Here is a 24,932-nt window from a genome sequence, read left to right as displayed (position 1 = left end):
GGATACCCTTTCAATATCAACAAATCTATACCAAAGGATCTGTCCCCAATAGAAGAACAACTTTTAGAAGTAGCTTCTGATGGCTTCATAAAAAATAAATACAACGAGAATACATTAGCATTTTGGCTACAAATACAGAATGAATTTCCTGAATTAACAGCTCTAAAGTTCATTTTTCCATTTCCATATCTGTGCGAAGTTGGATTTCTGGCCCTTGTAGATATTAAAACGAAGAAAAGGAACTGCATCTGAGATTGAAATTAACAACTATAGAGTTAAATTTTGCTGAAATTTTATCCCACCATAGGCAATTTCACTCCTCATTGATGATAAATTATTTAAATTAAGTAAAAATTATTTATAAATTTTCTTCTATTAAAAATAAATCATGTTTTTTTGTTTACATGTACGTCTAAATTCAAATAAAATAGACATTTACAATGAAATATACTTTTTATTTTATTTATTTATTTATTGATTATTATTTTTATTATTTTGATAAGGAGGACTTGGTAATAATGAAAATTTAAGAAGGGGTACACGATTTCTGAAGTTTGAGAAACACTGCTCTAAAGCTAGTTCTCACAAGTGGTTAATGCATGTGCAGACACTATCTAACACAAGAATGAGTAATTATCAAAGAAGTGCCTAAATGTATTCATTTCAACATTGCAAAATAAACAGATCAATCGATATTTCATGCACTACTTAAGAAACTTGGAAGTGTTTATGTAGTGCAAGGTAGATTAACTCCAATGCTGAGGATTGTATTTTCATACTCTCACTTCTGAATTCAAAAACTGTCTAAGTTTCTATATATATATATATATATATATATATATATATATATATATTTGGCTACTAACTAAGCATGTACCTTTAATACTTCCTATTTCCGTTTATTTTACATTGTCAAAATGAAAATTTTTAGGATCCTCTTTGATAAAAAGAGAAAATAAAATTTTGCTTTCTTTAAATATAATAACTGTCAAATTTTTAAGTAGAGAGCAAAAATGCTTCAATGACAAAATTTCATGCCGGCTAGGGCGTCGCCCGGTTAAACAAGGCCCCTGTTGTTTTCGTGAGGGAACCAGCACGAACAACAAAAAGTCAGCTACTGGAACAAATCTGAAAACACACCCCCAACTCAACATCACCAGAGTTAAAGATTGATACTATCAACATAAGAAGCCTGAATGGCAAAGAAATGGAGCTAGCTGAGGAATTACATAAGTACCAGATCGACATAATAGGGTGACTGAAACAAAAAAGACAAAAACTGGTGAGATCTTTCTGAGCAATAAATACAAAATGTTATATTCAGGAAATAACAATCAAGGAAAAGAAGGAGTAGCCATAGTATTCACCACAAAATACGAGGCTAATCTTCTTGAATAGCAGGCAGTCTCAAGTAGAGTGATGTGGGCAAATATGAGAATGGGGAACTGGACAATAAGATTATTTGTGCCTTTGGGCCCACAGAAGGTTCTACTAAGGTAGAAGTGGAAGAATATTTTGAGGTTTTAGAAAAAGCAACTGACACAAGGAAAAAAGAAAAGTTGGTCCTTGTTGGGGATCTAAATAGCAGAGTAAGAAATGATTGTCAGACATTCAAAAATATTTTGGGAAAGTTTGGAGAAAAGAGCAAACCTAATAATAATGGCAAATACCTGTTGGATTTCTGCTCAGGACATAGATTGGTTATTACTAACACCATGTTCCAACATAAAAAATGTGCACAAATTCACATGGAGAGAAGAAACAAGTAATAAGAAAAGTCTCATTGACTATGTTATTGTTGATAGTGATGTTTTCTCCCTGGTGCAGGACACCAGAGTTTACAGAGGATTTGAAATTGGAAGTGATCACTATTTAGTCTTGAGCAGGATAAAATTGAATTTCATATTGAAAAGAATAACATGTAAGAAAGTTTTAAAGCGAATAAAAGTTGAGCAGCTCTCAGATGTGAACTGTAGACTAAAATATACAAAGATTATTGAAGAAAAAATGAAAGAGTTTGAGAACAGGAACCAAACCTTGGAGATTCAGTGGCAAGCCTTGAAGAAAACCCTGATTGATTCAGCTAGAGAGAGAGGCATGTGGTGAAGTTGTCTACAAGGATAAAAAAATTAGAACTCCATGGTGGACACAGGAAGTTAAAGAGGCAGTGAAGGTAAAGAAGAAAGCATATCAAAAGTTCCTGGCAAATAAGTCAGCTTGTGCTCTTAGAGAATACAGAGACAAATGCACGAATGCTAAACACTGTGTAAAACTAGCTAAACAAAAGTCATGGGAGGACTTTGGCAAGAACATAGAAAAGAAATATCAAGAAGGTGGTAAGATATTCTGGAGGTTGTTGAAGAAGCTTAGAAATGGAGGAAAGAGTGCTGTAAAAGGAGTTACAGATGAAAAAGGTGACATGAAAACAGGAGAAAAAGATATCCTTGAAGTATGGAGTAATTAAGTTTGCAAAACTGCTAAATGAAACAAGCAGTTATGACAGCATAGTGGTAAAAAACACTGACCAGGCATTCAGTCAGGAATACATATCCATACTTGAAGTAGAAAAAGCCATCAAAGGCTTGAAATGTGGAAAGGCAGCAGGAGTAGATGATATTCGACCAGAAATGCTGAAGTATGGTGGTATAAAAGTCTTACAGTGGCTGCACTGCATAGTTCAGAAAGCCTGGACAGAGGGACGAATTCCCGATGATTGGAGTAGAGCTCTCTTAGTATCCATATATAAAACGGGAAATAAAACTGAATGTGAGAATTACAGAGGTATTTCCCTACTGAGTGTTCCTGGCAAGATCTATGCAAGTATACTTGAGAAACGGTTGAGAAGAATTGTGGAAGAAAAGCTTGGTGAAGAATAAGCTGGATTCAGGCCAAACAGAGGCTGTCAGGATCAGATCTTCACTTTACGACAAATAGTTGAGAAAGCATGGGAATATAACAAAGATCTGTATTTAAGTTTTGTCGATCTGGAAAAGGCATCTGACAAGGTGCCAAGAGAGAAGCTATTCAATACTATACTGTTATATGGTGTAAATGGGGCATTATATCAAACAATACTTAATCTTTATTTGAGTTGTAAGTCAGCAGTTAGAATTGAAGGAAGTACAGGAAGAGGGTTTAATGTTAAATCTGGTGTGAGACAAGGATGTACATTATCCCATCTGTTCTTCATTATCTATATGGATCACATTATGAAGGAAAGTGGTATTAAACATGATATCAAAATTGGAGATGTTAATCTCAGCTCTTGACTAAGCAGACGACGTTATACTTCTAAATAAATCCGCTACAAGTCTGCAAGATTCTCTGACTAAATTGAATAGCTGTTGTAATAGATATGGTATGAAGGTCAGCAATAAAAAGACAAAGACAATGAAAATATGCAGAATCTTTGAAAATGTCAACTGTGTTGTGGATGGAGAACCTGTGAAACAAGTAAAACATTTCAGCTACTTAGGCACGATTTTTACTGAAGATGGTAAATTAAATATAGAAATAGACAACAGAATCAGCAAAGCTGGTATGGTGGGAAGTCAATTGAATAAATTCATATGGAATAAGAGAGAAATTAGTCAGAATACTAAATTAGCTATATACAAAACAGTGTTCAAACCAGTTTTAACTTATGGATCTGAGAGCTGGGTGAGAAGTAAAACACTTGACCAAAGACTTGAGACCGCAGATATGAGAGTCCTGAGAAAGATAGAGGCATGAACAGATGGCATCAATGGCAATATCATATTAAAAACGAGGATATTAGGAAAGAACTTGACATTGTCAGCATCCATAAATGTGTTAGCAGAACTAATCTCAGGTGGAATGGTCACTTAAACAGAATGGGCGAAAAAAAGATTAGCAAAACAAGTGTTCTCTGCCAGGTTGCCAGCAAAACGACCCAGAAGAAGACCAAGATGGTGGACTGATACGGTACAAAGTGCCTTAGACAATAGAAATATAAGATCTGATAATGTTGACGTCTTGACAAGTAACAGACTGATTTGGAGGAAAATTGTAGATAGGGAGTTAGTAATGATGTAATTTTTTTCATGTAGTATTATCACATCCTGTACACCCCTTGAGGGTAAATGGCAGGAATTTGATGATGATGATGATGCAGAAAAAAACTTTCAAAAACTTTTGAAAATTACCAGAGGTTTGTAAGCATATAGCTTTCTCATAAGCTTTCTAGTAAATTTTCGAAAGTAAGAAAAATTTTCTACATTTTGCTATATAATATAGATGAATTGTGTCTCAGTAGTGCAATTGGAAGAACAATTGTATATTACGCCCTCTGATTGTTAAAAGGTCTAAGTTTAATTCTTGTCGTTATGAGAGGTATCTTAATATGGGCTTTTTCATCATTTGAAAGTGAGTTAGCTGATCTCACACAGAGGTAGCAGGGTTTTTTCTCCCAGCAACTCAGGATTTTCATCCCATGTATAGGTAAATTCCTTTAGAATGGAGAGAGTTTGCAGATAAAAAATACTGTCGGAGGTGGTGATTGCGTTGATGCTAGTTGTGTGTAGTGCCCTCCAGCAATGACATCTTGTGACATTGCTGGAGGGCACTACTTTTACCATGTGACGATAATACAATATTACAGATTATTATTATTACCATGTGACAACTCCAAGGTGTCACATGGTAATAATAATAATCTGTAATATTGTCTATTATAATGTCTATTATAATATGTAAGACAAATATAGGCTTCTCCGCTCTACAGTTTAATATTTTACTATTAATATTTACTATGATGAATTTAACTTTCTGACAGCTTTAGTTACAGCGTTGAACGAGCTTTTGTCTTTACTTCTGCTTGTAACTTTTTTTTGAACTTGGTCAATTTGAGTCTGGTGTTTCAGGTTAGTGAAGCTTACTCCATGCATTAATAAAAGGCAAATATGTGGGTTTTGAGCAGAGTTCGTGTTGTTTAAATAGTGCTAAGGCAACTCCAATTCCAGTCTTGTTCTCATAAGCTTGCTGATAAATTTTCGAAACTTGACTTTCTTTCTACATTTGGCTATAAAATATAGACACATCCATAATATCCTTTAATATAATAAAACTATCATTTAATTTCATAGAAAACATTGTATTTAAAAACAATACACCTTAAAAATCAGAATAAAATATTGCACTTGTTTCTTCAAATAACAAAAATATTAACAGAACTTATTTTGAATTGTAAGTAATTATTAATTTAATAATGAAAATGAATTTATGATAAATTATGATGTAGAAAAATGAATTTTTCGACATTTTCGGAGTAGCACATGTGGTTTTTTCATAAATATTTCCGACTTCTAAAAAAAAAAAATTCTCAAGGGATAAGCTGGTAGCTAGTGATGAAAAAAATTTTCTGAGAAATTGTAATGTGGAATAAGTTTACTCATTAGCAGTGGAACCCCTTCTATTTGAATGATTGCACAAGATAAGGGAGGCTTTTCTCAATTGGTTACACCTGTTACAATGAATGTAACAGAAATTGTTCTGCTTCGGCAGCCGAATGCCTGAAAAATATGCTGTAGTGGCTGAATACCAAAGCATAACCAAATATTTGGTGCATCCCTAGATTTTTTATTTTATTTTTCCCCATCAGAGGTCAGGCTAGGGTAAATGATTAACAAAGCATTTAGATTTATTTTACGTTTGTGTAGTATCATATAGCTTATGTATGTTTTCCTGATGATGACCTCGATACAGAGGTAGAAATGTCAAGTATTATTTTTTTAATTATAAGTAATTACTACAACACGTGTTTTTGTCTCCATAAATTCTTCACTATGAACACATTATTAAATGAATTCTTTTCGTATGACATAGCTAATGACATATTTCATCCTGACTCTTGCTCGCCATTTCATTCTCAATGGTTGCTTTAACTTCTGTAATGTCACTCGTACTTGGATGTCTCTTCTCCTCTGGTTGGGTATTCTCATCTGATTCTAATTGACTGCATGCTTCATGATTCTCTTCCTTCTCAGTTTGTTCTAAATTCTCCTTACACTGGGACTCTATGCCGGGTGAGCTCTTTCTATCACCCAAGTAATGTGCCCTCTGGTTCCTTTTAATAACTTTCTTCCTTCCCAGAAAACAAATTTCTTCTCTAGCATAATCACATGAGAAATTATATTTCATCAAGAAATCATTTCCAAGTATTAGTGATGTGCATGGGAGAGAGGTCCTTGGCAGGACCTCTGCCAAGGACCTCTCTCATGCCAAACACACACATATCGTACCCCGGTAATTTTACTTTCAAGTTCACTGACTTAGTAGCATAGATGGTAGAGGAGGGTATTCCTGATAATCTAACAGGTTTCCTAAAGTATGAAATCCTCCTCCTCACATATGGCTCTAATTCCCTAATGTATTTTTCTACAATAAAGGAGGTTTGGGACCCTGTGTCTACTAATGCTCTGAAATATCTTCCACAAATCCTCCCTTCTACAGTCATTCCAAACGGCTGCTCATGATGACGATTACCTCTGCTCCAGGATTGGTTGGTACATAAGTGAGATCTGTACTCTTCATGATTATTCTTACTGAAGCGTTTTTTTCTGCTATAACAATTGTGGGCCAGATGCCCAATCCTACTGCAATTGAAGCATCGGGGAGGTTCCCTCCTTTCATATCCTTCATGAATTTCTTCCGAGGTTAAGGGAGACTCTACGATTTCCCGAATAGATAACTTTGTCAATTTCTGCATTACAGTGTCTAATTTATCAAACAATGGTTGCTGTAATTTTTCAATCTCCTTATGAATTAGTTCTTTGGTCCTTTCGTCCTGAAGATATGAAGGCTCTGGATTTCTCATAGAGGCTGTTGTCAGTTGACTAATCATCGAGGCGTTCCATAACAGGCTGCTGTAAACGCTTTACTTCCTGTTTGTTTATGGATCGAATCTCGCTCTGATTAGGAATGTTAGTTGACAATTGATTAATCGACTCAACTCTATCTCCCTCGCTTCCTTTCATACTTTTATATTTGTCCTTCTATTCACAACTCTCTCTCTCTCTCTCTCTCTCTCTCTCAGTATCTGGGTGATTAATAGTGTCTTTCTCCTCTTTAATTAAGTTAATAAATCCTGTAGCAGCTGCAGGACGAATGTCTCCTAGCAGTTGCTCTCCTTCCTTTACTGCTTGGTAACACTGTTCTAAGTTGGTTATCTCTTTTCTGAAGGCTGTCTCTCTCAATTCTTGCCTCACCCCTTGTCTAAAATGTTGGAAGACAGCCCAATCTAAATGGGGCTTGTCCTCACTTGAGACGTTCAGGGTGCTCACAAGAGTCAGCAACCTATTGTAAAAATCTGATATATTTTCTTTATCTTTCTGTATCATCCTCTGGAGTTTCCACAAGTTCGGCCCTAAACTCCTTATCTTTGAAACCTGGGAAATTAGAACTTCTTTAAATTTGGAATACTCCAGTTTCTTTCAGAATTGGCGATGAAAAGAGGAAAATTTTCGCCTTCCCTACTAGCTTACTGCGTAGTAGTATAAGAAGTTGAAAATCTGTCCATCTGCCAACTTTTCTCAATTCCTCGACGTAGCAAAAGAATGCAATAACGTCATCCGTCTCCTCGCCTGAGAATTGTGGGAATACTTGTTGCGGGTTAATGGTTCTGAAGAATTCTGAGTCATTCGTCTCAGAGATTGTTGGTACATACATCCTGAATGAAGAACTTTTAAAAAGAAAACAATTCATTCAGGATTTAACAAGTCAGAAAAATCAGCTGAGAGAAAAAACTTGTACTCGAGCAGATGAAATAAAGTACTAACTGTAAATAGAAATAGAATTACCTCCTTTTAGTAGAATTGTAATACCAAGTAAAGAACTTTGTGTATAAATTAGTATTATATGAATGCATCATGTATACAATGAATGGGTAAATTAGATGTAAACAAAAGTCCAAAGGTCACGGGCGGGCCTGAGGCATTGGCAATCTCGGAAAGCGACGTACATTCATTTTCCGGAAGACGCTGCTAGAGATCTCACGATGTGCCGAAATTCCTGCAGATGAAGAAAGTAGCGGGCAGGAAAAGATCGCAGAAAGAAGAGGGCGCTATCGCAGCGAGTAACAGGGTGCTAAAAAAAAGGGGGGGGGGGAAGTGAAGGGAGAATAAAAAGAGTTTGCACCCCTTTCTCAGGGCTTTTTTTTCGTCTATTCTGCTGGATGATGATCCGACTTCTCCTGTGTGGACCGGTAGTTCATGATGGTGTTTCTTGGCGATAGTGCGATATCGGACGGTGTGCCTTTCCCTTCGATGTCTGAATTTCTGCTGGTACTAAAGCGTGAGATGTCGGCATATGCTGTCTTTGCTCCTTCGCTGAAAATTCTGACGGAATAATATTGCAGACGTATCTTTTAAACCAGCAGTAGAAATGAGGATGGCCCAAAATAGATTGAAAATAGACGAGGGGAAAAACGCCAGGTGCAGAGCATAGTTTAATCTGATGACCATAGTGACCCACCACATGGACGCAGGCTTATGGAAGTATCGAGAGGTAATTCAAACAAAGAAGGACAGTTCAGACAGACCTGGAGATCCTGCCTCAAGAAATGGTAAAGTGCAGAATTTGTTGTATAATTACCCAGTCAGTAAAAGGGAAAGATCATTGTAGTGTAATAATCGGGTATGGACAGTAATTAAGAACTTTAAGTGATTATTTAGCAGTGGCTAATGTCCATAAGACAATAATCTATAATCATTCCAGACAAATTGTCTGGAATGATTATAGATGATTGTGACTAGTTTAATGTGCAAGACTAACATAGAAGGTAGAATATTGTTTAGAAGTGTATAATGTGTATATTATTATGTGTATTTAATCTCTAACTTAAAAGAAGGATTTATTGTTCATGCATTAGAGTATTAATCAGTTTGATACAGTTTGATTTAGCATGTCATTGAACTAACTGAAAGTGAGATTGGTCTAAGTGTATATGTCTTTAGATTCCAATAAATATGTTTTTTCTTCTATACCTGAGTTTTGCCTGTGATATGAATCAAAACTACCACTCATTAATCTGAACCATAGTGGGGGGGGAGAATTAAAAGAAAGGTATAACATGTTAATATGGAGGTTACGAATGCAAACCAGAATTTACTTAGCCACAATAAAGCGTTTGATTTATGAGTTTAAGCACTAAATTTATTCACCTATGTGCACCAAAAGTCTGGAAAAGTCTCCCTGAATAAGAGTCCCCTCTATTCTAAGATATTGGCTGGTGCAGCTTTAAAAAATAAATTTGCCAATATCTGAAGAGGAGATGGCCCCAGAAAGAAATTAGAGGATTCGTTTCTTTCAGCAAGGAATAACCTTTAACAGTCAGGGTAAGCACATGAGTAAAATTAGGAATCGGCTAGAGATATAGAATTTACTTTCCTTATAGAATGAACACTTAAGAAGTGATACAGATATTAGAGTCAGGGAAATTTTGTAAGTCTTGTAGTTATTGTAGAGAGGTAAATTCATAAAGGAAGTAAATTAATTTAGGAAAAGTAAGAAACGACATAACAATGGTGCGCAGAAGAGATATATTTAACATCTGCGTGAAATAGCATGAAAAAAATCCCATTTTTGGTGTCTCTAGAAATATTGTTCCAAATTATCTCACCCTTCACTCACAATTGTAGGTTTGCATTCCTTTAGTAGATGGGCTTGGCATAAAAATGCAGAGAAACATTAAATTCATAAATCAAATTTATATACATTATAAATCTCTTTCAAATTGCATGCTGAAACCACACATTTCCCTGCTTGAGCAAATGAAGACAAGTAGGGGTCAGGGTGGCTCTGCACATCAAGCAAAGCTCCTTCTCCACATATACGATAAAAAAATTTTAGAATACAGTTATTGAATTCATCAAATAATACCTGCTGGTACTGGAATTGTAATATTTTTCTTTTGTACAGTCTGTCCTTTGGCTTCACACTCTGTGCATGGATTTTTAATGTACATTCTAGAACCATGGCAAAGCCGACAAGTTGATCGCATTATAAATGGTCCAGTACTTAATGTTTCCTAAATAAAATAGAAAAAAAATTACAACAAAATGGACTGTTAACTTCTGAAAGTCATACAAAAAAAAAAAATAAATAATAACACTGCCATTATCTTCTACAATTAAAATTGATTGATTCATACAGAATATACAGGGTGATTCTAAACTATTGTTGGGGTTTCTATGGCCTATAATTTTCAAACTGGAAACAACAAAATAAAACTGCTTACAGAATATGAAAGCATAACTCAAAATTTTATTTAGCAATGCTGTACTCGCTGCATTGATGTTTGGGAGATAATATGATGTCATACTTCAAAATGGCGACAGTTCAAGAGAAAGCAATATGCATACTTTGGTTTTTTCAAACAAATTCTGTTATCATAATCCAACATCATTACAGAACTCAGTATGGAAAACATCCATCTTCAGATAATGCTATTCAATGTTGGTTAAGCAATTTCAAAAGACTGGTAGTGTTCGGCACAAAAAAAGGAGTGGAAAAACTTGACAGGAAGATGTTGATCAGATCCAGGAAGCATTTTATTGAAGCTCACAAAAATCAACTAAACGAGCTTCTTTGCAGTTAGGTATACCACAAATGCCTATTAGGAGGGTTGTTCATAACTGCCTTCAATTCCGTACCTACAAACTGAAGATTGTGCAGGCTTTACAGCCAGATAATAAACCCCACTGTTTCCAATTTCCCCAAGACATTTTGTCAAAAGTCGAAACTGATGAAAATTACCTTCAGAGAGGGATATTTAGTGATAAAGTAATGTTTTGCATATCAGGGAAGGTAAATCATAACTGCAGAATATGAGGATCATAAAACCCTCACACCATTCGAGTATTCAAAAGAGATAGTCCAAAGGTGAATGTCTGGTGTGTTATGTCATGTTCAGAAGTCTTGGGGTTCTTTTTCTTTGCCCAATTATTACCCAGTTGGAAGATCATCAGTCAAATGTGGTTCCAGTAGGATGGAGCACTGCCACATTGCACTTGTATTGTTTGAGAATTTCTTGAGATGCATTTTCCTGGGAACTGGGTTGGGCATAGTGGACTGATTCTGTGGCCTCTGCACTCACCCAATATTATGCTCCTTGATTTCTTCCTGTGGGGATATGTGAAGGACATTGTTTACCAGACCCCTGTGATGGCCCTTGATGAATTGAAGACCAGAATTGTTGCTGTGATATTTATAATGTACATGTTCAGCCATCCTCATTAGTTTCTTATCCAAGTGGACTAATTCTATAGGTAATAAAACTTTTTCTGTTACACTTTCATATTCTGTAAGCAGTTTTATTTTCTTGTTTCCGGTTTGAAAATTATAGGCCACAGAAACCCTGACAATAATTTAGAATAGCCATGTATTAACAATGGCTTCATAGCAATTAACAGCTAATTATTACACAGATTAATTTTTACAAAAGTACCTACATTGGTACACTGGTTATCTTTTATTTTATTTTTACAGTTTATATCATAACTCTCTGATTCCAATCTTTGAGTTTCTTATTCGGTTTTAAAACTATGTGGGATTTAATATCCCCTTATTTTAAGTACAGTTTATATAGTTAATAATATTAGAGTTCAACTAAGATGAAAAGCCAAAACGGCTATTTTTTTCTGGCGAGGTTGATATAAGTTGAATATCGAGGTTGATATAAGTTGAAATATCAAGAACAGTGAGGGATCTTGCTCCACCTTTGCAACGAGTTGCCGTGGTGTGGCACTACCAAGTGGTCACTTACGCTTGGATACGCTGACAGTTCGTCGGCATGAAACGTTACAGATCGTAGTTTTCGATCTTAGTTTCGCTTACTGGCTGAAAAACAATAAGGGATTTTTATCCCCTTAACTTAATATTAGAGTTCATAATATCAAATACCACCTGCTGCAGGTTTGAATTCTGATGTGGGCATGGATGTTTGTGACTGTCTTTAGGGAGAAATTAATTTAATTCCCTGGTGTGTAAGATCACTGTCCAGATTATTGGAAGAGTGGAATGGCTTGAAAAAAAAATCCTTGTTTGGTCTCTAGAGCAGGGTTTCCAGATTATTTAAAAAATAAATAATCTGGATAAATAAATAAAATACAAAAACTGTATTTATATAAATCAGCTTCAGTTAATCCCTATATGAGATCTGGAAAGTTCTGATAAACACCTACAACAAAAACGATATTAAAGCAACTGATATAACCACAAGAAAGAACATATCGTAAAATCCTTTAACCCCGTGTTCCAAATTGTAATAATTTGTTCTTTTTCTTTTAGGATATATAAGATAAGAAGACATAAAATTAATTAATTTTTGTTTTAGGTGTTTATGATAACTTTTCAGACCCTTCCCCATAATTATGGCATGCCTGTAGTTGACAAAACTATGTTTCCTGCAGTATGTCTAGCAATGGATTCAGTGAGTTGTGAGATAGTAATATTTATGGGGTTGATTAAAATAAATGATTATTAACATAGTAAATTTTTAATATAACATGGTCCCAAAAAAATCTAAAGAACTAACAACAAATAATTTTAGTACCTATTTCAACAAATCTTTGCTTCCAATTTACACAATAGCGAAATTGGTTGTTAGTACTTTGTGAGATTATGCCTCTTAGAATCCAATGTGTAACTAGGGTTTCAGACCAGAGGAATGTCATTCCTGATAAAGATAGATGATAACATGAATAATGTGAAAAACTTTGCTAAAAAGTAAGGTTTATATATTTCAGGATGTTAGGATAGTTAAAGACTTGGGTATTCATTATTTGAAGGTAAGTCTGAAAGTTTGAGGGTATGACAAATCAATGATAAATGTTTCTTTTCATGCTCACTCACTCGACCATATTTAGATCCTCTCCATCTCTCTTTAGGTGATCAGTGAACTCTGATATCAGCCTCATTTACTTTGAACCATCACCAAAGGAAGAGATTTGGTTGGCTCATTTCTAATTTAGTCTCTTTCAACTATTTGCCAACTGTTCAGTTAGGAACAGTTGGCACCATATTTCAACTATTCAATTAGGAACATTAGAGAAACTTTAAGACAACTTTAAAATGCTTTTCTCAAGGTAGAGTACTAGTCAAATAACCATAAGAATTAATAATACTAAAAACCTCAATATTAAAAATTGAAGAATTTGTTTAATAATATTGATAAGCTGATAGTTTACTAGTGTCGCAACAAAACTTACCTACAACAGGTATCAGGTAAATATGATCTAATGATATTCTTGAACTCTTGTTTTTACTTCAAGCAAATATATTATCAAATCCAATGCTGGCTACTACTACTAATATATTAGGAATAAATTAATATTATCATCTCTCTCTCTCACTTTATCACAACCAAAGGTAGATAGGCATGCTGGGAATATGTAACATTTAAATAAGAGACTGAATCAGGTAGATATGTTTTAAAATAATGCTTCCTCTTTCATAAAATTGCCAAAGTACTTTGAAATAAAATAACTGCTTAGAAGACGAGGCCTCATGAGATTTTCCACATCAGTACCAACTCCTACATTACAGTTTTCTGCATATGAGCTGCTGCTCAACAATAAAAGTGTAATTCATTTCTGACCTAAAAGCACCTTGAAATTAAATAAACACAGCATATCACATTTTGCTTTCGTGGACCACAGGAAAACTATTTCTTTAATCTCTGATCATCACATCAAACTAATTATCCTCGGTTTAATTTGAAGTCACAGCTGTCACGTGTGCTGCCATGATCTACATGGAACAGAGCTCAAGAATAACTTATAATGTGCACTTAGTTACATAAGTTAACTGTAAGTATTCAAATAATTTCTATGTAATTATTCATTGGAATACATTATTTTGTAATCCACTGCAATGAATTTAAGTAGTGTGCATATTCTCAGTGAGATATGAATGTTATTTGGAATTTAGAATTTTATTGACAAATAAAATAATACAGGGTGATTTCACAATCCTGACAAACTTTAAAAGGCATATTCTACACCTCCACAGAATTATGAATGAACACAGAATTAGAAACCTCACATTTCCAAGATACATTTTATAGTTGCAACACGAACAACAACAAGCAAAGCAGATAGACACAGCTCAATGAATTACATGATTGTAAACAACCAGAATCAAATGCAAGACATGTTTGGAGTTGCATTTAATATAATAGATTTGTCACAAACAAGTGGCAGTTACTATTTGTTTCAGCGTTTTGCAATTGTGGGATGTTCATTTACTGAACTGGCTAATATGTACTTTTATCATGGACGTGCCAATGGAAATGCACATGAAGCATGTTGGCTTTTCCTGGTCATCAAATTCCATGCTTTCAATTCACTCCTCTTCATCATCTTTTGTGAGTTTGGCACAGTTTTTGCAACATGAAATGAAGATGGAAGACAAAAGACTGCGAGAGAAATGAAAAAAAAAACTGAGGAAAACATACCATGTCTGGTGGCAGAGAACATATGCATTAGTACATGGAGGAACTGCATTGGAAGAGGGTATTCTCCCAAGCTATAGTACTAGTCCTGCATGAAAATCACCTTTACCAGAGGATGACCATCATCAACTGGCATTTTGTAACTGATTTCTAGAATAGCATATATGGAACTAATGATTTCTCGTATGCTTTGTAGAAGAGGCCATGTTCACTCAGGTAGTGTTTTCAATTATCATAACCATTACATGTGACCCAATCAAAAATCCAGATAGTTATTTAGTTAAGATATATGCAGCAATTCTCAATCAATGTGTAGGAAGGTATTTTTGGAGACATTAATAGCCATACATTATTTTACCAGACAGGCTTACAGGACCTTTATTTGACTTCTTGCAAAACACCTGGCAGAAAAATTTTCGACAATGTGCTTGATGATAGACTTTCACCACACTTCAGTTGAGAGGTCTGAGGTTATCTTGATTTTGGTTTCCTGAAAGACAGATTGGTTGAGGTAGACCAATTACATAGAATCCTAATTTTATAGAGACACATATCAAAATTGAGGCAGATAAACATGAAGTGTTTGGCATATTAAAAAATATGAATGTGAACACAGCAGTGGAACTTGACATATCAGCCCATACTATGTGAATGTGCAAGAGAACTGGCATTGCCTCTGATGAAGTTGTCTCATCCAAGGAACTAAGTCTCAGCTTTGGCAGAGTTCCAAGGGAGTGAAAAGAGGGTAAGATAGTACCGTTGCATAAAGGCAGCTCCAAGGCAGAGGTAGCAAACTACAGACCAATCAATATATTAGGACTGGTTGTTAAAGTACTGGAGAAGTTGGTGAAAGATAAAATACAACAGTGGGGGGGGGGGATAGGGATGCAATAATCTAAAAGTTGGTTAAATAGCTCCTTGGAGCTATTTAACCAACTTTTGCATGCTAACAAGTAAAGATAGAGAAGTTATTATCCCTCTTTGTGCACAGACTACTGTGCACAGATTTGGTAACCTGAGTTTCTTGGGAACCAGGTGTGGTAGAAAGGATTCAGCAATAAGTGACTAACATGATGACAGGTCTGTGGAATACTCCCTACGAGAATAGGCTGAAAGCTTGTGGGTAACAAAGTTTAGTCAATAGGTAGAAAAGAGGAGACACGACAGAAACTTTTAAGACATTAAAGGGGTTTTATAAAATTGATGCAAGTGAAATTTTTCAATATATGACAAATAGAGAACTAGAGGCCATCTGTGGAAGTTGTGTAAGAGCGTGGTTAGTAGGGGTGTGCAGACCAGATTTTTAGGATTTTATGGTGAGTGAGTGAAATGAATTGCCAGAACTGGTTGTGAGTTCTCTGACAGTGAATGGATTCAAGGAGAGGCATAAAAGAATCTGTGTGTATAATGGTTGATTTGGGTCTCACATGATGAGTCTTCAGACTCCACGGAGATGCCGTAAAAAAAAAAAAAAAAAAATAATAGCAAAGGTGCTATCCACCTGGTCAATTACATACTGAGAATGCAGTTTTTGAAGGTTTTCCATATTTCAATTAAATGCTTCATATCCAACCCAACTTGCAGGTCAACAAGTTAAAACTAGTTTAAATATTATATTGATACTGTTAGTTTAATGTTTTTTTGGCAAATTTTCCTCTTATTCTATATAAATTTATTCAATTGACTGCCTACTATATCATACCACACCAGCTTTGCTTATTCTATTATCTATTTCTATATTTCTCTTCTTCACTAAACATATTGCCTAAGGATGAAATATTGCACCTCTTTCAGTTTGCTACTGAAAATAATAGATGTTTTCCATGCTTTTCAATTTTCATCTTTTTTTTTTTAAATCAATTTTCACGTGAAATTTATTAAAGCAGTTATTCAATTTATTTTTATATTGTGGTATTGTATAAAACTTATTAAAGCTAATAATAATGCCAAATACCTGTTGGATTTCTGCTCCAGACATGGACTGATTATTACTAACAACATGTTCCAACATAAAAATGTGCACAAATCACATGGAGAGAAGAGGCAACAAATAAGAAAAGTCTCACTGACTGTGGTATTATTGATAGTGATGTTTTCTCCCTTGTACAGGACACTAGAGTGTACAGAGGATTTGAAATTGGAAGTGATCACCATTTAGTCTTGAACAGGATAAAATTGAATTTCATATTCAAAAGAAAACATGTAAGAAAGTTTTAAAGCAAATAAAAGTTGAGCAGCTCTCAGATGTGAACTGTAGACTAAAATATACAAAGATTATTGAAGAAAAAATGAAAGAGTTTGAGAACAGGAACCAAACCTTGAAGATTCAGTGGCAAGCCCTAAAGAAAACACTGATTGATTCAGCCAGAGAGGCATGTGGTGAGGTTGTCTGCAAGGATAGAAAAATCAGAACTCCATGGTGGACACAGGAAGTTAAAGAGGCAGTGAAGGAAAAGAAGAAAGCATATCAAAAGTTCCTGGCAAATAAGTCAGCTTGTGCTCTTAGAGAATACAGAGACAAATGTAAGAAAGCTAAACACTGTGTAAAACTAGCAAAACAAAAGTCATGGGAAGATTTTTGGTAAGAACATAGAAAATAAACATCAAGAAGGTAGCAAAATATTCTGGAAGGTGTTGAAGAAGTTCAGAAATGGAGGAGAGTGCTGTAAAAGGAATTAGAGATGATTAAGGTGACAAAAAAAACTGGAGAAAAAGATATCCTTGAAATATGGAGTAATTACTTCGAAAAATTGCTAAATGAAACAATAAGTGACAACACAGTGGTAAAAAACACTCGATAGGAATACATATCCATAGTTGAAGCAGATAAAGCCATCAAAAGCCTGAAACGTGGAAAGGCAGCTGGAATAGATGATATTCAACCAAAAATGCTGAAGCATGGAGGTATAAAAGTCTTACAGTGGCTGCACTGCATAGTTCAGAAGGCCTGGACAGAGGGACGGATTCCAGATGACTGGATTAGAGCTCTCATAGTACCCATATATAAAAAGGGAAATAAAACTGAATGTGAGAACTACAGAGGTATTTCTCTACTGAGTGTAAGATTTATGCAAGTGTACTTGAGAAACGGTTGAGAAGGATTGTAAAAGGGAAACTTGGTGAAGAACAAGCTGGATTCAGGCCAAATAGAGGTTGTCAGGATCAGATTTGCACTTTACGACAAATTGTTGAGAAAACATGGGAATATAACAAAGATCTGTATTTAAGTTTTGTAGATCTGGAAAAGACATATGACAAGCTAAGAGAGAAGTTATTCGAAATGCTACAGTTGTATGGTGCCAGCAGTTAGAATTGAAGGAAGTACAGGAAGATGATTTAATGTTAAATCTGGCATCAGACAAGGATGTACATTATCTATATGGATGACATTATGAAGAAAAGTGGTATCAAAATTGGAGATGTTAATGTCAACTCTTTGCTTTATGTGGATAATGTTATACTTCTAAATAAATCTGCTACAAGTCTGCAAGATTCCCTGACTAAATTGAATAAATTGTAATCGATATTGTATGAAGGTCAGCAATAACATGTCAACGAAAATAGGCAAAAGCATTGAAAATATCAACTGTGTTATGAATGGAGAGCATGTCTTCAGGCACACCATACAAATTTAAGTATACTGAAATTAATACAATAATTCCCATTAAATGAAATTTTAACTATGAGACAGCAGAGATTATAGCCTTACCATCTTATCTTTCTACTGCACATTACAGATCTCAAACAGAGATACATAACAGTCAACCTCCTGGATTGAGACGACACTTGATAGTATAGGCATAGGCTATATATATATATATATATTGTTCTATAAAATATACACTATACAAATTAAGTGTATTGAAATTAATATCATAATTCCTATTAAATCAAATCTTGAGTAACTACAAATTAAAGCTGTGAATTAAACAGATTCAAATTTATTTAATTCACAGTTATAATTTGAAGTTCCACAAACTTCGATTAATGGGGATTTATTGTATACATATATGCTTATTTATTTCTTTTTTCATTTTTATTTATCATTGTGTATTTTGTTATATTGAATATTGCAAGAAAGGCACAAATATCTCACTAGAGAGAGAGAGAGAGAGTAAAATATAAACTGACTACATTAACTTAAAAATTAAAAATCACTTATTACAATTTTTGATTTGTGCACAGCTTAAGTGAGTTTTGATATTCAAAAATTGCAATTTTTCTTGATAATTAAAGAATGGAGGAAAGAAATTTACCATTCCGGTTCCACTACACTGAGGACAAGGGACAGCTTTTGTACCAATTTCACATCGTGAGCCCCTGCATTTTGGACATGTATCTACAACATTAATGATGGTTTCTTTATTGATTCCCCTTGCAGCTTCTTGGAAAGTGAGATTCATGATTACCTGCAGATTATGAAAAACATGAAATCAAAAAGTAAGCAAAAGAATTGCAATTCATATTAATTTTTCTAAGACTTTCAATCTCCAATAAAATTGTTTCAGTTTTGTGAGTTTCATTTCAGGAATGAGTCACAAAATAAATATAGCACATAACTAATGAGTGAGATTTTATATGTAATTACAGAGAACTTAAGTTGAAATGGTTAAAACTTACTATGAACACATGGATATTATTAATTGAATTTATACGAGGATTTCTTTTAAAAATGAAAAACTGCAAAGTAATAAGTTTACTAGATTTATTTTGAAATAAATGAACAAATATTTTAGCTTACTTAATGTAAAATTAATATAGTGTTTAGTAATGCAGCATTTGCTAGGATGACATCCATGAATTGAGAAAGAGTTTCTGGCAATGGTTTTATCACACATCTGATTGGAAAGACTGGAGTTCAAACTCTCACTGACGAGAGGAATTTTCTCGGTCTTTTTTTCAACTAGGATTATACTGCTCAGTCTTAGGCAGTGGTTTGAGTAGTTTGGCTACGAATTTCAATAAACGTGCTGTGGCAGTGTTTTTGTAGGAGACTATTGGCCGCATCTGGTAACCGTCTTTGTGGGTTTTGATTTCTCCAAACATACAAGGGGTATATGTGGTGTGGGGTGTTGTGTTTTTTGATGACCTTTTCCAAAAAATAAATAGCATAACCCTACCCCAGGATGACATTACTTCATTGGATGCAGCTTCATTATACACTAACGTGGACGTTCCAAGAACATTAACATCATACACACACTACTGTTACATACTAATTTTGTTAGTTATATTTTTATTTGTCTTAACTCTCCTTTCATTAATTACTTCTTTAATTCTTGCTTATATAGTATTCTGTCCTTCTTAAGTCGCTCTACTACTACAATCTGCTTTGGTTAAATTCTATCCTTTCTGTGGCCGTTCCTTCTATTGGATATGTGTGCAAATCTCAGCAAACAAAGAGAATGCCTCATGCCTGAGCCAAATCTCCTTGGATGCAAATCTGGAATTAACTCCCTTTAAGAATTAAGAAAATTTGTTTGTTAAAGCTGCACCATCTTATTTCCTATACAAGAGAAGTCTCCTTGTCAGAGAGTTAACAACCAGACTTACCTATGACTCTGGAATTTAGCTATTAATATATTCAATTTCAAACCCTTAATGAGCTTGTTCTAAATACAGTCATGGCTAATTCCTCGCATTTAAATTCGTACAGGTCCTAATCTTAATGAGAGGTGCATTGATTTCAGAGATCAGGCAATTTTATAAGGTAAAGAAAACAGGAATGTTTATTCATTCTTTAGTACGTTACACAATAATCAAAATTACACTTAACTAAGCTGAGTTACACTTGCATGTAACACTATTTAACCAGACAAAATCTCACCACAATCAATACCTCACATTAAAAGACAATATCAATTTAAGATGTCCTACTCTCATTCATTTGAATTATGGGTTTGGAGACACTTACTAAGAATACCATGGACTGCAAAGCAAACGAATAAATCAGTGATAGACAGAATAAAGCCAGATTGCTCCCCTTGAAGCTATGATCATCAAGCAAAAATTGTCATACTTCGGACATATTATGCGAGCAAATGACAGTCTGGAGAAGATGATGATGCTTGCTAAAGTTGATGGAAGCAGGAGAAGAGGAAGACTAAGAATTAGATGAGTGGATGAAGTTAAAGAAGCAACTGGAGTGCGCTTGGAGGTTCTGAAAGACATGGTCACGGACAGATCGGAATGGAGAGTGTATGTTCATGGGGTCGCCAGGAGTCGGAAACGACTCGATGGATCTTAACACACACACACTCTCATTCATTTTTACACATTATGCAAGAGATTATTACATCCATTCTATGGCTATTAGACTATGACATGCCTCAACAATTCAATATCAAACTCTACTACAATACACCTCTAGAATTACAACAATTAGCTAGTGGATTAAATACTAGAGCCCTGCTACCAGTTAACAAGTCATATCACATGATATACCAACACTTTTCTACACTCTAGCTTTGTTCAGAATACAATGGAACTAGAAAGATTTTACATTACTGACCATTTAGATCGCGCTGGCATCTCCTCTCGAACAATTTTCTGAATTCACGTGGCTAGTCTCTTCATTCTACGGCCTGTTGTCCTTGGATACGACCAACTAATGATTATGTTCACGAATCACCTTCTAGCCAATGTGGGTGAAACTGCTCTGCCTGGATAGGTCCTAGTGGTTCGCCATGAAACTTCGGTCCTTGCTGACAGACTAGCTGCACCGTTGTTATACCTGGACTGGAACGCTACCTCGCCGCCGCTGACCATCATTCTTCCCAATCGCCCAAACAACTTCCACTGGTACCTGAAAGCCAAAAGGAAAAGAAGCAAAAAAAAAAGAGGGCCAAGTTCGCACAGCCCAACTTCTTATATCCTGTGTAGCTGCTCTCCATACCACGTCACAGATTCCTCATGTGACCTAAGCCTTTTGCACTCGGTACTATCTTCTCCTCGTTACATTTTCGTCATGGATACCTCGCACGCACCTCGGACCTCACACACGCGACTGCCTCGGGTTATGTCTTGAAGCCGATTATTTCACTGTGAACTTCAATCTAACCTTTCCTGTTCCATTACAATTCTTACTAAATTTCAATTTTTGTCTTTTAATCACAGGACAGTTAACATTATAAAAAATTTTAGAAGAATTTGCAAAAAAAGCTAATACGTTATTTACAGTTTTTCATTTATACCCATATCCAAGTATTTCTTCAGGAAATTTTGGTATCCTAGTTAACTCCCGAATGAAATGCTTTATGACAAATTAAACCTTTCATTCAAGATTTAACAAAAATTTCTGGCAATGGTTTTACCACACATCTGATTGAAAGGACTGGAGTTCAAACTCTCACTGACGAGAGGAATTTTCTCGGTCTTTTTTTTCAACTAGGATCATACTGCTCAGTCATAGGCAGTGGTTTGAGTAGTTTGGCTACGAATTTCAATAAACATGTTGTGGCAGTGTTTTTGTAGGAGACTATTGGCCGCATCTGGTAACCGTCTTTGTGGGTTTTGATTTGTCCAAACATACAAGGGGTACGTGTGGTGTGTGGTGTCGTGTTTTTTGATGACTTTTTCCAAAAAATAAATAGCATAACCCTATCCCAGGATGACATCACTTCATTGGATGAAGCTTCATTATATACTAACGTGGACATTCCCAGAACATTAACATCATACACACACACTACACTCTCGTACAAAATTAACACCTAATGATATCATGATATCATAAACTTAATCAAACTAATAATCTCAGCTAATTTCTTCAAGTTCAACAACAGTATGTACAAATTTTTGGACTCCCTATGGGCTAAAACATCAGCGGACAACTAGCAGAATTGTTCCTAGCACACATAGAATCACCCCCCCCCCCAGCATCACCTTTTATGGCAGATATGTGGATGATATTCTATGCATTGGAGAACCAACACACATCACCACCTTACAAGCATCCCCCCTAACAGTTACAGCAACAGACTAAAATTCACCATAGAAACTGAACAGAACAATTCATCAATTTCCTAAACCTGACATTAATCAGAACAAACAACAAAATAGCCGCAAAAATATACCACAAACCCTCGCATATCGGAAACTACCTCCATTTCAAACTCATATCGGTCATCCTATCACAATTTATAAATGCTTACAAGTTTTCAACTAACCATAATTATCTCAACACAGAAATAAAAGAATTAACACAGATTTTTAAAAATCGCAACTATCCCACACAACTAATAAATTATGCGAACAGGACAGCAAAAACCCATCAAAACAACCCAACACAAAAAGTTATCAAACTGCCATACATCCAGAACACATACAAAGCCTACAAATACATTTTCGGACATAGTGACTATAAACTGGTATTCACCAAAACCAAAAATTGGCAATGCTTCTAAAACCCATTAAATCACACACACACACACACAAAAGAAATATTAGAACACTACAACGTAGTCTACAAATTTCTTTGCCAAAAAGACTGTGATATCCTACACAGCTTCTACTATCAGGTTTTTATGGGCAACACTACAAGAACACTTCTGTGACTGTAACATCCCTATTCCAGAACATTTAAACACCAAAAAATGCAACATCAAAAAGAAAAATAGAATACAAAGTACAGGGAAAACAGAAATAGCAGTTCTTGCCCTTGAACAGAAACATACCCCACAAATCGACAAGGCCATAATAATAAACAGACAAGACAACGAAACAATGCTTAGAATATCGGAAACGATAGCCATAAAATGTGATGAGAACTCAATCCACCGACCTACACAATCTCCTAGTGTTGGAAGCTCCATAACATAAAAATTAGGTCACAAGCCTGACCAATATGCGATAACACAAGCACTTCAAAGACAGTAACACCAAGCTGACATGACATAGCATCCACTTCCTCCATGAGTTCAGATGATGACACACAAGGTCAAAATGGCTCGCACCCCATTAACCCCCCTCCCCAGCTCTCTTTTCCCATAAACCCTTTTCCTCCAAAAAAAGTTTCTATTTTCAGTCCCCTTTCTTCTCTTTCCCACCCTACAAAAAAGTGCTCCGCCCACCTTTAAAAATAACATGTATATATTATATTAAAAAAAAACAGGTTTTTTTCAAATTAATTTCTCCCACATTGCCTAATACCCCCCCCAACTCCTCTGTTAACACCATCGCAGCAGAAATATGCACATCACAGAAAGAAGACAAGCAACAACATCCAAGAAAAGGTATGTGCAAATTTTCTTCTATTATTCTACATATATTTGTCTCTAAAATACATCTGCATGCCTTAAGAATTCTTGAGTAAAAAGCCAATGACATTAAAAAAAGGGGCACTCCTAAACGAAAGCAGGAAAATATAGTCGTAAAAATCTTCTTCTGTAGCTTGTCCCACTTAAATGGGGTCGCTGTTAATGATGAGTCTCCTCCACATCCTCCTGTCTTGAGCTATCACCACATCCAAGTTCTTCATCCTCAAGTCCTCTTCTACCAGCTCCCTCCATCTCTTCTTTGGCCGCCCACGCTTTCTCCTTCTTTGCACATCCATCTGCATGACCTTTCTTCCCACATATTTGTCCTCCCTTCTCATCACATGGCCAAACCATCTCAACCTTACCTCCTGTATCTTTGCTCCTAAGTTTGTAACTTTCACCTCCATCCTGCTGATGTTATTTTTCCTCAGGGACACAGTTTCCATAGCATACATCATAGCTGGCCTCACTACTGTTCTATAGATTTTGCCTTTCAGATTGATCGGCACACTCATCGCATAGCACTCCAGCCATCTCTCTATCTCTCTCTCTTTCCAGTTCCTCCAACCCACTTCCTTCTCAGTCCTTCCATCTTCTTCCACAGTTCATCATCATCATCAAATTCCTGCCATGTACCCTCAAGGGGTGTACAGGATATGACAGTACTACATGAAAAAATTACATCATTACTAACTTCCTATCTACAATTTTCCTCCAAATCAGTCTGTTACTTGTCAAGACTCCAACATTATCAGATCTTATATTTCTATCGTCTAAGGCACTTTGTACCGTATCAATCCACCTATATCTTGGTCTTCCTCTGGGTCGTTTTCCTGCCAACCTGGCAGAGAACACTTGTTTTGCTAATCTTTCCTCTCCCATTCTATTTAAGTGACTATACCATCTGAGATTAGCTCTGCTAACGCATTCCTGGATGCTGACAATGTCAAGTTCTTTCCTAATATCCTCATTTTTAATATGATATTGCCATTGATGCCATCTGTTCACACCTATAATCTTTCTCAGGACTCTCATATCTGCGGTCTCTAGTCTTTGGTCAAGTGTTTTACTTCTGACCCAGCTCTCAGATCCATAAGTTAAAATTGGTTTGAACACTGTCTTGTATACAGCTAATTTAGTGTTCCGACTAATTTCTTTCTTATTCCATATGAATTTATTCAATTGACTTCCCACGATACCAGCTT

General features: G+C 35.4%; 1 protein-coding gene across 2 annotated transcripts in view; it reads right to left on the bottom strand.

The window, feature by feature from the left end:
* The window catches only part of LOC150100138 (dnaJ homolog l(2)tid, mitochondrial-like), a 149,140-nt gene that overhangs the window by 68,116 nt on the left and 56,092 nt on the right, over positions 1-24,932 (bottom strand). For both annotated transcript variants that reach the window (XM_090402825.1, XM_090402824.1), the window contains exons 5-6: positions 18,727-18,879; positions 9,898-10,045 (exon numbers count right to left, since the gene is read on the bottom strand). In XM_090402825.1, coding sequence (XP_090258951.1) covers positions 9,898-10,045; positions 18,727-18,879 — 301 coding nt within the window. The remainder of the gene's footprint in view (positions 1-9,897; positions 10,046-18,726; positions 18,880-24,932) is intronic.

The sequence above is a fragment of the Typopeltis vanoorti genome, chromosome 13, assembly GCF_054136105.1.
Source record: "Typopeltis vanoorti isolate ZY-2024b chromosome 13, IOZ_Tvanoo_1.0, whole genome shotgun sequence".
In the NCBI taxonomy this organism is placed as follows: Eukaryota; Metazoa; Arthropoda; class Arachnida; order Uropygi; family Thelyphonidae; genus Typopeltis; species Typopeltis vanoorti.
This window is presented reverse-complemented; position numbering and strand designations above follow the sequence as displayed.